The sequence below is a fragment of the Python bivittatus genome, unplaced genomic scaffold (assembly GCF_059951505.1).
Source record: "Python bivittatus isolate LINGU-HERP-01145 unplaced genomic scaffold, Pbiv_v1 ctg000590_np1212, whole genome shotgun sequence".
NCBI classification, from domain to species: Eukaryota; Metazoa; Chordata; class Lepidosauria; order Squamata; family Pythonidae; genus Python; species Python bivittatus.
Genome location: NW_028277086.1, coordinates 31,304,705 through 31,321,603, shown reverse-complemented (window position 1 = coordinate 31,321,603; position 16,899 = coordinate 31,304,705). Strand labels below are relative to the sequence as shown.

The window sequence follows — 16,899 nt, the reverse complement described above, 5'->3', positions numbered from 1 at the left end:
CGGGTCAAACTGGTCGGGCAGACACTATGGGAGACAGGAGTATCCTCCAATAACCATCTAGAGCTTTATAAATGGTGACCAGCACCTTGAATCATACCTGGAAGCAAACTACAACCAGTGCAGTTCACAAAGCAGAGATGTTACACGGGCATACAGAGTCATGCCCTCACCACTGCATTCTGGACCAGCTGGAGCTTCTGGATTATCTTTAAGGGCAGTACCATGTAGTTTCTGTTGCAGTAGTCTTAGGCAGTTTCTTTTTATTTGTGTTGCAGTATTATTAGGTAGTTTCTTTCTCTTTTTTGCATTTTCTTTTCTTTTCTTTGTATTTGATTATAATATACTATTATAATATTTATTTTTTGCAAACCAGTGACTATTTATAAGTTTAAAACATGTGTTAGATCTTTACAATTGCAATTTGTCAAATTCTGTTTAGAATCTTTCAGGGTTTTAAGGGGGGTACATTTCCTTTTCTTTTTCTTTCTTTCTTTGGTTTGATTTTAATTTGGGTATTATTGTGTGCACAGCAGCTTAATGATGCTGAAAGTTGCCAGCCAGAAATGGTTGACACTTCAGCGGTTTGAGCCCAGCTCCGTGCAGCAGAGTGATTTCCTGCTTCCTCCCCAGCTCCTGCCAACCCAGCAGCTTGAAAACGTATGTGAATAGATAAATGGGTACTCTCACCCCGGTGGGAGGAAAAATGCTGGCGGCGCCTTGCAAAGGAAACGGGAGCAGTTGCCGGGAACGCGGAAGCCGTGCACGCCCAAAAAAGGCGCAAAGCAATGGAAACCCCGCCTCCTGCGCTCTCCAGCTGGGCTCTGCTCTAGGAAGGAGGCACTGGCAAACCACTTCCGAAACACTTTGCCTTGAAAACTGCAGGGACTCGTCCAGGCAGCCGCCGCAGAATCGGAAACGATTGAGTGCAGATAAAAAAAAAAAAAAAGATTGTGTGTATTCTGTTTATTTTTGTAATCTTCAAAAATAAAGACTAAAGTTCTATTTTAAAAAAAGATACAAACCTTTGAAATTCATGAAAATGTAGTAGAATAGATAAAAAGGTACTAGGGCTCTCTTGGCTCTTAGTTAATTGTTAGAAATTACTGGATGGAATCCAATTACATCATTCTGTTGAAGGAAATGCCCCTTCTCCTACATTTAAAGTCGGTACTGGAAAACTAGCAGATCATGTGTACTATAGGGTTCTTTCCTAATTACTGTATTTATTGGCGTATAACACGCACAGGCGTATAACATGCACCTTAATTTTAAGAAGGAAGTTTGAGTAAAAAACCTTAAATTTAAAATAAATGACTTGGAAGCAAAATAAAGGGAGCTCTGAACTTTTTGTTTATTAATATTTATACCACTTATAAGGTAAATATGTAATATGAAAGAAAAAGCATCTCTTTGAACGAAGAAAACCGGTGCTCCCCATCGCTCGCATGAGCGCCTGAGGTCGCTTGCTCACTGCTCATGTCCTGCTCTGCGGAGATCAGGCACTCGCGTGAGCGATGGGAAGCGCCAGTTTTTGCTCACGTGAGTGATGGGGACTCCCGGTTTTCGCTCGTGTGAGTGATGGGGAGCCACAGTTTTTGCTTGCGCAAGCGATGGGGAGCAAGCGATGGGGAGCTCACTCACCCGCCGCTCACCTCCTGCTCTGCGGAGCTGCCCTGGTTACAACCCTGGCTCAAATGAAGGCTCCACTCTCCCAGCCCTGCCACTTGAGTATCGGTGTATAACACACAGCTAGGATTTCAGCCCCAAATTTTAAGGAAAAAAGTGTGTGTTATACGCTAATAAATATGGTATATACAAAACTACTACTTATAGGTTTAGAGAAAAATCTTCAACCCAAAAAATGTTTTGGTAAGTTGTACCAGGATTTGTTTATGCAGAGACCAAAACTGATTTAGTATGACTATGAATTCAATGCTGGGAAAAATCAACCAACTGATAATAAAAAAATCAATATTGCAGTATAGCAAATGATCAGAGCAAAAAAAGTATTGTTTAAAAATGGTTTAAATCTCTTCAAAAGCACATATTTAAAATAAAAAACCCAAACCCACACACACGTCTCGGTATCTTTGTAGCAAAATTGAATAATTTTATATTCATGTTAGGCTTTCCCTATTATCTAATATATTATCATAAATATAAAAGAAAAAAGAAAAAAAAAGAAAGGACTCAGAAGAACATTAATGGCTGTAAATATCCCTAAAAATGTATAGTTTGAAAATAGGTTATTGGCAATCTTCAAATGTCCATAAAATTATGGCTGACAGATCATCTCAATGCAGGTGAGAGCTTCGTCCCACTTCAAGCTCTACCTTTCCTCTCCTCCACTTCAATGATGCATCAGCTGGCTAAATTTGGACATGGATGTAAATCCAAATTTGCCAGTCTTCCAGAGCACCTTTGCTTTATCTACCTGTTGGGTAACTTGACAGATGGCTAAAACCTCAGTTCCAGGCATTCACCTATGCTTGCCCAGCGTTAGGGTGGCCTGTTCTACCACACATTGAGGAGAGTGATTGAGGATAGCTTTTCCCACTGGTTGGTGATGCCGGCTGGGAGAGAAAAATGAAGCCAGGAAAATCCACCTGGCCTTAAACTGTTCTGCAATAAAGCTGTAAGGAGAGAGCCACTTGCAAATCCCATTACTATATTGAGGCAGATTAGAGCGCGGCCATTGGACAGTACAAATTACGCAGTGATACATTTCTGCTGACTCAGGGGCTGGAAAAGCCCACACTAACATGGCCATGAGAAAGAGTCTTTTAACCTGGCATGTTTATTAAAATGTGGATTACATTTTGAGACTAAACTTATTTGAAACTCAAATCCAACAGGCTTTATAGCAGTGTTTCTCAACCTCAGCAACTTTAAGATGTGTGGACTTCAACTCCCAGAATTCCCTAGCCAGCATGCTAGGGAGAATGCTGGGAGTTGAAGTCCACACAACTTAAAGTTGCTGAGGTTGAGAAACATTGCTTTAAAGAATGGTTTCCCCTTTTTTTGTTGCTGTTGAACTACAGAACATCTGAGGAGTTGCACTGGCTGAAAAATCCAATGTTTGTGAGTTATTTCTGATGAGCCTAAGGTAGATCTGCTCTCACAGCTTTGTGCAATGACAGCTAATTGGAGAAAAAAGGCAACTAACAAAATACCTGAGTCATAATGAATAAAGTAAAATAAATAAGGTAAAAGTATATGCACTTATAAAAAGCTACTTTGTTACTTTTTTAAGACACAGGGTAGAGATTAACCTATTACCATTTATAAGCAAAATGTACTTCACATAATTATAAGCAAAAATAAGGAAATTAAGTTTGCTCATTTCAGTTATACAAGTGAAACTTAAAAAATTAGAATATTGTGCAAATGTTCATTTATGTCAGTAAGGCAACTCAAAAGGTGAAACCAATATATGAGATAGACGCATTACATCCAAAGTGAGATATGTCAAGCCTTACTTTGGTATAACTGTGATGATTATGGCGTACAGCTTATGAAAACCCCAAATTCACAATCTCAGAAAATTAGAATATTACATGACATCAATAACACAAGGATTGGAAATAGAACAATATTGGACCTCTGCAAAGTATAAGCATGCATATGTACTCAGTACTTGGTTTGGGTCCCTTTTGCAGCAATGACTGTCGCAATGCGGCGTGGCATGGATGCTATCAGCCTGTGGCACTGCTGAGGTGTTATGGAAGACCAGGATGCTTCAATAGTGGCCTTCAGCTCCGCTGCATTGTTCGGTCTCATGTCCCTCATCTTTCTCTTGACAATGCCCCATAGATTCTCTATGGGGTTCAGGTCAGGCGAGTTTGCTGGCCAATCAAGCACAGTAATCCCATGGTCACTGAACCAGGTTTTGGTATTTTTGGCAGTGTGGGCAGGTGCCAAGTCCTGCTGGAAGATGAAGTCAGCATCCCCATAAAGCTTGTCTGCGGAAGGAAGCATGAAGTGCTCCAAAACCTCCTGGTAGACGGCTGCGTTGACCCTGGACTTAATGAAGCACAGTGGACCAACACCAGCAGATGACATGGCTCCCCAAATGAACACAGACTGTGGAAACTTCACACTGGACTTCAAGCATCGTGCATTGTGTGCCTCTCCATTCTTCCTCCAGACTCTGGGTCCTTGGTTCCCAAATGAGATGCAAAAGTTGCTCTCATCAGAAAAGAGTACTTTGGACCACTGGGCAACAGACCAGTTCTTTTTTTCTGTAGCCCAGGCAAGACGCTTCTGACGTTGTTTGTTGTTCAGGAGCGGCTTGACAAGAGGAATATGACATTTGAAGCCAATGTCCAGGATCCGTCTGTGTGTGGTGGTTCTTGATGCACTAACTCCAGCCTCAGTCCACTCCTTGTGAAAGTCCCCAACACTTTTGAATGGCCTTTTCCTGAAAATCCTCTCCAGGCTGCGGTCATCCCTGCTGCTTGTGCACCTTTTCCTTCCACACTTTACCCTTCCACATAACTTTCTATTGATGTGCTTTGATACAGCACTTTGGGAACATCCAACTTCTTTTGCAATTATCTTTTGGGGCTTTCCCTCCTTATGGAGGGTGTCAGTGATGGTTTTCTGCACAACTGTCAGGTCAGCAGTCTTTCCCATGCTTGTGATTCCTACTGAACCAGCCTGAGAGACCATTTAAAGGCTCAGGAACCCTTTGGAGGTGTTATGGATTCATTAGCTGATTAGAGTGGGACACTTTGCGCCTAGAATATTGAACCTTTTCACACTATTCTAATTTTCTGAGATTGTGAATTTGGGGTTTTCATAAGCTGTACGCCATAATCATCACAATTATACCAAAGTAAGGCTTGACATATCTCGCTTTGCATGTAATGCGTCTATCTCATATATTAGTTTCACCTTTTGAGTTGCCTTACTGAAATAAATGAGCATTTGCACGATATTCTAATTTTTCGAGTTTCACCTGTACATTTTTTTTCCTGTTATGGCACATTCAGCTGAAGTTCTCTGAGTGTTTTGTAAAAATTTATAGTGCAAAACAAACAGCAAAAGATGCCAAATAATCTGAAAGTGGCAAGAGGTAGAAATGGTTTTATCTGTAAAGGGTTTTCTCAAAGTAACTATGTAGGAGAAGGCTCACAAATTCAGCTTTAGCAAAGGATATGGTATATTTGCCTCAAGAGGTAACTGAATTCTGCCCCTAAATTAAAAATAAATAAATAAAAAGTTTTAAAACTAAACAGTATTTTAAAGAGCATCAATCTCGCAGTGCATACAACAGTTTTTCCCAACCCAATGTTTTGTACTTGTGCTGGACTTCAACTCCCATCATTCACAGATGGATAATGGCAATTTAGCTGGACAGATCAGAAAGGCATCAGGTGGGAGAAAGATGATGCCCAGACTCCAGTCCAGAGGTAGACCAGCAATGCATTAAAGAGGGGGAAAATGACTTTCAGATAATGCAGAACTGAGGACAGTGTTCTCTTACTGGAATTTTTTCTCCAGAAAGATCTAGACATTATAGATCACTTTTTTATTTTTAAGAAATCAGTCTTGTAGACTTATCCTATGAGTGGCCATTAAAGTCAGATAGCTTGCTTTACACATTAAGCCCTTTTCTACTAGAAAAGTGTAAAATTACATTTTCCGACAATATTGACTTTCAGGACAATTTGGCCCAAGAAGAGGGTGTTGCTTAGCTACAGATAGGAAATGCAGGGAACTGCCAGGGTTCAGAAAAGGAACCACCAGATCTTAATAATATACAATGTGCACCCAAAGCTGCTGGTTATGGGTGAGCTGTTGCAAGGCACTGAAACTTCTCTGAGAATCTCATGTCCCCCTCTGATCTGAAAACAAAACAAAACATAAAAGCTCCCACAATTTTTATTGGTTTGGGTTACTGTCTTCTTGAAAATTCAAGGTTGCAGTTTAGGTAGCTCTTGGATTCAGGAGACCTTGGTTTGATTGATGGCCAGGATTACATTTGCACAGGTATGGCTAGTACATTAGCAGTACACTAAAATCACGTATGCTTTCTCTCACATTTAAGTTGTAAGTGCACAGAAGATGTAAAAGTTACCATAACTTTCTGTAACAAAAGGCTGACATTAGGTATCCTGCCCTCTTCCCCAGTACATGCACTCTTAGAAGACAATACCACACTATCCCAAAGCTGTTCATTCATGAATTTTTAAAAGCAATCTAATGCATTGTATTATGTAAATATAATAAAGATTCCTTCTGTCACCTGGTTGATAGAAACCTGGAGAAAGTTCTCTGGCAACTGCTCTGGCAATGTCACATTCCTGACGAGCAGACTGAGCGGCTTGATCTGCGGCATCTGCTTTAGCTCTCGCATGTGCAGTTCTGTAGGGGAGATAGAAACGTTTATGAACACAGTGTCCTGGTACATAAATGTCCCTACTTCTGGGAAAAAAGGTTATAAATCTGTATTTAGGTAATCCAGTAAAGGTAACTAGTGTTAAATAAGTTTGAAACTGCTGTACAACATTATATCAACATATTTCTACTATTTTCTGTTACAGAATATACAGTTGTACCAAAATGGTCTGATGTCTGAAGAATTTCCACATAAAGTTAACATTGTAAAAATAGGGTAACTATGACCCTCTAGATTCGGTTGAATGACAGCTTTCAGTCTCAATATAACTATTGATGAGGGGTGCTGGGAAATGTACTTTAGCAACATTTGGAGGACCACAGGCTCCACACTTTTAGAGTTTTTAGTTCTGGAAAAAAAAATGAATGCAGGGGGCAAATGACAGAAGTTTAAAAACCTGTACTGGTATCCAGTCAATAGAGCATTTTTTCTTCTCTGATAACACAACAACCGGAGTGGTCAGAGTTTCAGGCAGACAAAAGTACATCTTCAGAGAAGCATTTACCACCACCCAAACTCAGCCTCCTGTCATGTCCCTGAAGGCTTTCAACAACCATGAAGGACAGGGATCTAAGCTATAAGTTAGCAGAGAACTTTGCCCATTTCCTCAGGACAAACAAGTTCAAACTCATCCTTGATAACTGCAAGATGTGGCCTCCATCATCTTGCTAGGTTCTACTCAGCTGCTGTCCAACCCTGAGCCATTTTATTGCCTAAATGTCCTGCAAACTCTTTACATGGCCCAACAAACGCTCTTCTGGTCCATCTCTATATAGCAGTTAAAAAAAAAAAATAAGTAAGGGAGAGTCTTCAAGTCCTACTTATACATCAATTTCCTAGAAGCATGAAATTGCATTATACAATGGACTAAATAGCAAACCCAGAAAATTAAAAAGTAGCATCTTGCAGATTAAAAATGTACAGCAATGATGTTTCTACAACACTTGGGAGAATGTTAAGCTTTCATTGAGGACTGGTTTCCTACAGAGGGGAAGACCTTTTAAAGTGCCACCTCTGCACTGATGCCAAGCGGCAATTCATAGGCCACAACACGAGAGTAGGTGTTCTGAAGACTGTAGATGCCTGGCTGTGAGTTGATATAACTGGAAACTTTTCCATGGTAACTTGTTTCAAGATGTTCAGGGCTTTGTATACTAATTCTCATATGTTGAATTGGGCTTGGTAGCAGACTGTCAGCCAGACATATCTTTTAGATAAATACAATATGCACAGAGCATGGTATACTTGTCAGTGTCCCAGCCACTGTATGGGGCACCAACTGTAGCTTCTTGTCAGCCTTCCAGGTAGACCAGACAGGAAACACAACCAGATGAGCTAATTCTACCTCATTGTAAAGCTACAGTACATTAGCAGAATCTTGCAAGTCTGAAAGTACAATTCTTTACAGCCCAATAACTTAGGGAGGGTTCCTTCTGAGGCTCTTCCTCCACCCACTATGCAGCTGTAGGCTATGCTCCCTCTTATCTGACCATTCCCTATGCAGTATCTCTTTGCCCAGCTTCCCACATACCATTATATTTCTGGACCTGTCTCAACTCAGCCATACCCTAAAAACATTACAGTAATCCATTCCTGAAGTTACCAATGTTTGAATCACCATGACCTAGCTATCCCATCCAGAATGGGTACAGATACTGTCAGGTTCAGCCCAAGAACAACAATGAGACAGTCCACAACAGTTGAGCTCCTTTATTAGCTTACACCTAATAGACAGAATCTCACCAGACTAAATCTACACCACCACAACAGTTACTATAACCATGAGGTCCTAGGAAGGTGCCAGTCTCATTCTCTTGGCTTTCCCACACTCTGGCTGGGGACTGAGGAGGTGCTTCCCCTGGAATGTCTCTCCCCGCTCCTGGCAACCCTGAAGCTCCATTCCAGAACCTTCCCTGCTCCTGCCTTCCATCACAGATACCAATATAAGCAGACAGTAGGTGTTCCCAACCACAGGTATCACCTGGGCCTCCACTGACAGTGATTGATCTAGGAGCAATGCAATCCCATCCACAGCAGGCAAATCTCCTAGTTTATGTATCTGGATATCACTTTCTTGCAGCTTTTCTGCCTTATCAGATTCAATTTTAGATTACTAGCCCTCATCCAGTCCACCACTGCACTCAAAACTGCAGAGCCTCCTAGAATTCTGATATTAGAGAAAAATATAGTTGTGTGATGATATCTTTCAGGAATTCTCTAGTGATCTCACCTGACAAGTAGTCTTTATAGATATTAAATTCCACTGGAGACAATACAGTTTCTTGGTCTGTTTCACATTAAGATTGCTAGGGACTAACCTACAGTCTTCCAGTGCTATTCTTTGGAACCAGCTCTGCCTGAAGTTAAGAGCAGAACCACTACACAAGAGTGCTTCAAATACTCAAAATCTCTGGAGTCAAACCAGGAGAATACTGTGGTTAACTGGAAAGAGTTTCAGAGATGACTTTGGAGAAACTATGCAGAAACAGTAGCAACAATCGCCTATACAGGTAGTCCTTAACTTACGACCACAAAAGGGACCAGAAAATTCGATAAGTGGTGTGGTTGTTAAATGAGGCATCATGTGACCACAACCAATTTTATGACATTTTGCAGTGGTCATTAAGCAAATCATTGTGGTCATTAAGTGAATCATGTGGTTGTTAAGCAAATCATTTGGTCATTAAGTGAATCATGCAGTTCTTCATTGATTTTGCTTGTCAGAAGCGGGCTGGGAAGGTCACAAATGATGATTACATGACCCCAGGATGCTGCAACCATCATAAATACATGCCAGTTGCCAAGCACCTGAATTTTGATCACATTACCACAGGGATGCTGCAATGGTCACAAGTGCAAGGACTGGTTGTAAGTCACTTTTTTCAGTGCTGTCATAACTGTGAACAGTCACTAAATAAATGGTCATAAGTTGAGGCCTACTGTATCAATAAATATACAGTAGTTCCAGTCAAACTTGTGGAATTGGTTCCCTGGTCTGGCCTACCTCAAAGGGCTGACAATAATGGTATCAAAAATTGCTGCGAGATCAAACAAGAGTAACAGACTGAACTATTTCTGTCCCTTTCCTGACAAAGGTCATGCATTAGGACAATCAAACTACTGGATTAATACATTTTGCATAAGCCTTCTGTACTTAAAAAAAACTCAGCTTGGTTCCTATGATACATGCATGATATAGAAATTATATACAGTGGTAATGCTGAAGATGAACAAAATTAAAATGCTTATTAGGAAAGTATATACATGAAAGAATAAAGCAACACATCTCTGGTAGTAGAGGGATCCCCAATGTTTTCAGCTACTTTGAGAGCACGTTGTGGATCTTGTAGATCTCATCAAAGGGTTTATCCATTCACAAACGTGTTACCATGATAGTACAGCCCAAAGGAAAATAAAAAGTCAAATGTTGATCCAGGTAGGCTACATGATAGAGGTCCATGAGCACACTGGACCTTTCAGGCACCACACAGGGATCTCTAATCCTTTTGAAAACCACTTGGGGAAAACAACAGAGCAAGCACCAACCTTATTGATTTATCTCATTGACATGAATACTATCAGCAAGTGCATAAACCTCAGTAATGTACTAAAAGATTTCTAAAGGCAAGCCATACATGAAATAAGGTTATTGTTATTTTAAGAGAAAAGCAAGGCCATATAAAATTGGACATCTACTGAGATGATACATCTACTTTATCAAAATATTTGACATAAAACATTAAGCACTAGGGACCAAATTAATCTTGGCTATAAATAATTGCACATCAGTTTAAAGAAGAAATGCAGCAAAACAGCTGGTACACCAAAAAGATGAATGAATTTCAAAAACTTATTTAACCTTGTAGCAGTTCCTATTATCTCTGTCACTCTGATATTCTTAATACATTGCTCAAAAGAAGTATTCTGATGTGGGAGTAATAACTGTCAGAAATAAAATATGAAGATAGGGACAGATAATATCAGAGGAAAATACTGTAACTGAAAAAGTGTGTGTGTTCCACAGCAGAGTTTACCAAGAAGCACATTCATGCATGTGGATGTTTAACAAAATGTAAAAATAATTAGCTTTCACCAGGGTTACCCAGTGTTATTAAAAAAAATCTATTTCCACTCATGCAAGATAACACAAGTCTTGTTCCACTTTTTTATATACAGCTCTAGTTTCTAGGAATTATGCCACTATTTTTCAGTTACATCCTCTGAAAGTTTCCTTTCTGCTATTCTTCTTCTTCTTACTCTGTTTTAATCAGAGTAGATTAAGAATAAAAATCCAGCTTTTAGTAAGGCATTACTAAATAGAGAATCATAACGCTGTTTATTGTTCCTGGGCTTGAAAGCAAGCTGGGTTAAGCCTGGTTAGTATATAGATGGAAGACCCCCAGGGAATAGGTTGGGAAGTAAATAATAATAATGAGGAATACAGGGAGGAGGAGGAAGATGAAGAAGCAGAATCATTCTGTACTGCTGCCAAGATGATCCCCAGGGACAAACTTGACTTGAAGGAGACTTTGCCTTAATGCTGCATTTGCAAGCCAACATTAAGAGGCAGGACAAATCTTCCTAAGCAGAAAATTCAAATCTGTACAGCAAAATAAAATGCCTTTACCTTTTCATACTGACAAAAACACACTTAACTCCCACCCAGATATTTTATTTTCTTCTCTGATAAATTCAGGCAAAAGTTTATCTTGAAAAAAATTCATTGTAATGAATTATTATAATTGCCAGTTAATTTCTATTTATTTTCTATACAACTTCCATAGTATGAATTTAGAGATACTATAATAGATTGCTATTTTAAATGTTTTACGAGCAATTTCTACTAAAAGTTTTACATAATATACTACATATATTATTTTGGGTTCTGCCTCTCCATCTTAAGCTTGATCTGTGCACGCACACATCAGTGCCTCTCAAAAGATTCTAGTCACTCACCATACTTCAAATAGCACAAATATACTTTGTATGTGTGGGTATAGTTTCTATATGTGAATCTCTCCCTTGAAAATATGAAAGAGGTAGCCTCCCTGCCAAAATGTTTTGGATGACTGGATCCTTGTTTTCCATGTACAATATTGTTAACAAGGTGCAATCGTCTCTTCTTGGGCCAAGCAAGCACTTGAGAAACAGGTGAGAGCTAACCAACATAACATCATGGTGCAAGATAAACACTTTCTAACCCTACTCGTATCAAAGAGGAAATTACTAGCATTGTGTTCCTATGCATGGTTTATCCTTCTGCTAACGGCAAACTCCTACGCATGGGGACATTTTTCAGATCTTTGTGTGTCACATCTTTGTAGAGAAAGTGACTAACAGATGGAATAAGAATGTGCTGTTTCTGTCATCACAGTTATGAATCTAACTATACTTTTTATAAAAAGAACCTCTTCAGTGTTCACTTTTTAAAATAGAGCTGGCATTCAAAGCTACTGAAATTCTTTTCAATATGTTGAATTAGTTGGTATATGTCATTAACAGAGGAAAAATTGGTATGTAACAATAGCCATATTATAGTCTGTTATTTTTTAAGAGTTAGGATTGAATAATGGAGTACCATACAGTTGGGTCTGAACTTAATCTCTTTAACATTCAGGATACCTAGGCCAAGCAGACTCAGGTTATTTAGAACAGGCTACCTATGCCCTACCCTACCTGCAGGTGGCTGTCAGAACACCACTAAAGTTGCCATTAAACTGTAAAATTTAGTGATCAAGGAAAAAAGTATATACATTTATGATAATCTTGTTAAATGCATTTAATGTAATGTAATTGTAATAAAATTAAATGTAAATTTAGTTCTTATCCTGATCCATACCAACCCTTTTTCTTAGTTCTGTTTATATGACAGAAAGGGCCCATATTTATTTATAAATAAAAATTCTGCACCATAGGCTAAAGTGTAGTGGAAGCGTTAGGCAAATACTCCAAAGTCAACAAAAAAATGTTCATACCAGCTTGGGTTCTGGTTGATTAGTAAACCTGCACATACAAAGAACCAATCAGGAACCAGCAGTCCAAAAATGACCAATCATAAGCCAGCATGAACAAAGGACCAATTAGGAACCAACACCACCAAAATGACCAATCAGGATCAGGCACAAACAAAGAACCAATCAGAGACCAGCCCTCAACAACCTGCAGCAATTGGAAACCAGATCAGCTAAAGACCAATCAGAAGTCAGGTCACAGAAGTCCAGACAGTCCCTGCTCAGTTGCCTGTGGTTTGTATAGCAGACCACCTTGCCTCTGAAGATGCTAGCCACAGTTGCTGGTGAAATGTCAGGAAATCTGTGGCCTAGACCATGGTCACTAAACCCTGAAGCTCAACACTGGCCAACAGATACCATCCATGAAAGCCTACAGCAGTGTGATATACAGCTGTAGAATTCTCTCATACAAAGCAGAATTCATGTTTCCTTCAATTTTGGCAAGTCACCCAGGTTCTGAGGCAGCAAAGCGCCCCCAAACTATGATACTGCCACCTCTGTGTTTGATAGTTGGAATGACTTTTCTTATTGTGGAATGTACTCTTTCATTCCACCAAACCTAGTAACTCCTATGTTGCCTAAATGTTCCATTCCATCTATCCACAAGGACATTCTAGAAGTCTGGAGGATCATTCAGATGCTTTGGCAAACTTGAGACAAGTACTGAATGCTCTTCTTAGTACAAGGATTCCTCACATAATGACCACAATTTGGACCGGAATCTCGATTGTTGAGTGAAGCAGTCATCAAGTGAGATGCCCACATTACTGCTTTGCTCAACGACTCCAATCTGGGCATCCCCAGTTGCAGTCGTTAAATGATCTCCTGGGTCATTTAGCAGACAGAGTGAAAGAGCTGCTGCTGAAATCCTCCTGGCAGGCAGTCCTTTTGCTCTCAAACATTCCTGCAGCCTGCTGAAGGGTTTTCCCTCCCTCCGTGCATGGAGGGGAAACCCTTCATGGGGCTGAAGGAACGGAGCTAAATCTTCAGGATCTGAGCTCCATTCCAGCAGAAGGAATTCAGCTCCCCTGTGCTTGTAACCTTCCCTGTTGGCTTCCCCATTTGTTTTCTGGGGAAGTCGACAAAGATTGCAAATGGTGATCACATGTTTGCAAGGGGCTTGGCAACTGGTTGTAGATGTGAGCCGGTTGCTAAGCACCTGAAATATGGCCACATGTCCACGGGTGGGGGGCAGTGCAACATTTTACGGGCCATAAAGTTACCATTGTAACTTCAAACCATCGTTAAACGAATGGTCGTTAATCCATGGTTTCCACCTTCCTACTTTCCCATGAATTCAATTTTTGCTCAGTGTTGTGGTGGAATCACAACCACTGTCTTTATTTAGGGAGAGAGGGGCCTGCATATCTGTAGCTACTGTTCTGAGTTTTTTGTGACTTTCTAAACTATGTTATACTGTCCTCTTAGAGTGAGTTTGATAGATTGATCACTCTGGGAAGATTCATGTTGTCCCAAATCTTATCCATTTCAACACTATGTTTCTGATTTCTGGAACACTAGGTCCCAAATTTTAGAATTAATTTTTAACTTTTTCCAGATGAATATAAAGATCTTCAGAAATTTCTTTTGAATAGAGCATGATGTGCCTCTAGAATATGTGTGATGATAATTTTATTGTGATAAAGTTTGTGAAAATTATACAGAGCAGCCCTAGCTCAAATCATCAGTTGTTTAATGAAGTGCTCATACAACAGACCCTATTTGCCCTGTAAACTCAATTAACTGAACTAGGGAATGATTGCTTCTGATTACTTTTCTACAACGATACAATGAATTTTGGATGACTATGTTAATGAAAGTAATGGAACAAGCATTGAACTGTGGTGTTATTTGTTCATTTAGACTCCCTTTATATATTAATAAGACTAACATGAAGCTCTGATAATACTTAATCATTCAGAACATCCAAAATCCATCGTCTTACTTGCCAAGTCTGCTCAAATAAACTGCCAGGTACTGTATGTCTTGATGATTAATTTTAAGTAGAAATAGAGGAAACTGTGGTTGTGATTTTTTGAGAGGATGAACATTGAAATGAACAATGAACATTGAAATGTATGCAATGCTTGATACTTTAAAAAACATATTATGTAAAACTTATTTACTTATAAAAACATGTTTGGTTTATAAAATTGCATAGTTTATTCAGATAGTAATTATTCAGATTTATAAATATTGATACTTTTCTTTAAGATTAAAAAATATTTACAAGTAGAAATATAAACTGTTAAACTCGTAAAACATACGTTCTCTTTTTTTTATTTAGGAAAAATTGGCAGGCAAAAAGGTGAAAACCGAAGAAGCCACCTTCATTGTATTAAAATGAACAAAGTTAAATACTCTGAATTTTGTCCTCCATTGTATCAAGCAGATACAGAAAGTTTTAATTTTCAGGAAAGGAGTGAAGTAGTAGTGGAAATAAGGGTCCAGAATGTACATTTTGCTACATGAAACGTTGCCTGATTTATCTTATTTTCTGAATTTGAAGTATCATTATCAGCTATTTTACTTCTTTCTTTTTTTAAAATACTTTTTTATTGAAGAATTTTACAATATTAAAAGATAATACCAACTAAAGTCAGAAATAAAGAACAGAAACGAGAAGAAATACAAAGTGTAAAGAAAAAAGAAAATAAAAAAAAGAACAGAAAAAAGAGAAGGGGTAGAAAAAGGAATACTTAAAGAAGTGATTCCCAATCTTCCTTGTAGCAAGTACAAGCAAATTAATATTTTCCCACCCCCTATGTGGTTAGATACTATCAGCCTTCCTAGGTACACCAGACAGGAAACATGACCAGATGAGTTAATTCTATTTTAAGTTAGGGAGATTCCTTTCTGAGTTTCTTTCTCTTTCCATTATCCAACTGCAGGCTATACTCTCTCTTATCTGATCATTCCCTAGGCAGCATCTCTTCCCCCGTCTCCCAAGGTCATTCCCATTATGTTTTATAATTCACTTCTTCCCATAATCCCTCCTTTATCCAATCACAAAACCAAAACTCTTTGTCATTTCTATCTGGGTATTGGTAGAAAGTCCATAAAGGGTTTCCAGAATTTTATAAAGTTAGTTATTTTAACCCTGATCAAATAGATCAACTTTATATTCCTTCCTTTTGCCTCTAACAGTCTTAATTTTTATTTCATCAAGCTGCTGTCGTAGGGTTGAGTCTCCATTGAAATTTTCTTTGTCCCATCTCAAAGATTTAAGGCTCTAAAAACCTTCTTTTTAAAATCCAATAATAAATTCTTGTCCAGGTCATTTCCCATCACTTGATTTGTCATTTGTATTTCCACTCTAACAATAATTTCTGTCTTATAATCCACAGTTTCTTCATTTTCCAATATTTCTACATTGTTTGGGATTTTTTCTTCCACATCTTTTACTCTTTGATTTCTTTAAAATCTTTTTCAAGAAATACGTTGCTGGTGTAGAAATTATTGCTGCCAGTTTATTTATAAGTTTCTGTCCAGTTCTTCAAGGATCCTTTGAAATGTCTTGAGCATCATACCTTTTCTGTCATTTTGCAAGTTTATGCCTGGAAATTTAGTCCCCTCTAGTGTCCCATTTCTGTATACACAAAATCTCAAGTTTCTTTATTTTGAACTTTCCATCAATAATCTCTTTTCCTAGATGAAACAATTCATGTTTCCACAAAAATGCTGTTTTGTTTTATTTACTCAGTTTTTCAAAGCTCTTAGCAAAAGTCCTAATATTCCAAATTTGTCTGGTCCCTTAATCCATTTAAAACTTTCTTAAGTTAAATTCTTACTTAGCTTTTTGCCATTTATTTTATGTTCTTAAATTCTTTAAACTGTAAGCTAATTTTTCTTCTATTTTACTATGAAGTTTTACTCACCAGATAGATTTTCAGACTTGTTGTTTGGAAGACCCCTTTTAACTTTAAAATAACTGTAAATCCAAAAGTGATTAGAAAGTAAGGTTAGACAAATTTAGTGTCCTTAAAAGCTCCATCGTGGTTGACAGCTTGATGGCTTCCCTAGTCTCCTGGTGCTGAAACTCACGGAAGAACTAATGTCCTGCAGTCTGCTCATGAGAAGCAGCTGTCTACAGCACAAGTGGGCAATCTCTTATCCCCTCCTTATCTACAGAGACTCCATTGAACCAAGTTTGCCACCGGTCCATCGGTCGTCACTGCAGGTTTGTCTCTGCTCATTCAGAAATGTCTAATTTGCCGTTTGCCTCACCTGAAAGTCTGCCATTTTACTTCTTTCAATACTTTTTTTATCATTTAATCATTTTTATTATCTTCTGAAAACAGGATTTTTGCCTTTATTGAGAAATCTTTGCTACCATTTTACCTGTTAGTTAATTTCTTGATTTGGTGTATTTCCAAATACAGATCAGTTTGTTTCATCTCTTATCCATTATATGTATCATTTAAAATAAAAATATTAGGAAATATTTCAAATATATATTTTTTTAATTTTCAGGGAAAAAAAGTC

The 16,899-nt window shown here is 38.5% G+C and overlaps 1 protein-coding gene across 2 annotated transcripts in view; it reads right to left on the bottom strand.

Annotated features, from left to right (window-relative positions):
• Positions 1-16,899, bottom strand: part of JPH1 (junctophilin 1) — a 77,895-nt gene that overhangs the window by 17,396 nt on the left and 43,600 nt on the right. For both annotated transcript variants that reach the window (XM_088149221.1, XM_088149222.1), the window contains exon 3: positions 6,251-6,369. In XM_088149221.1, the coding sequence (XP_088005347.1) occupies positions 6,251-6,369 (119 nt within the window). The remainder of the gene's footprint in view (positions 1-6,250; positions 6,370-16,899) is intronic.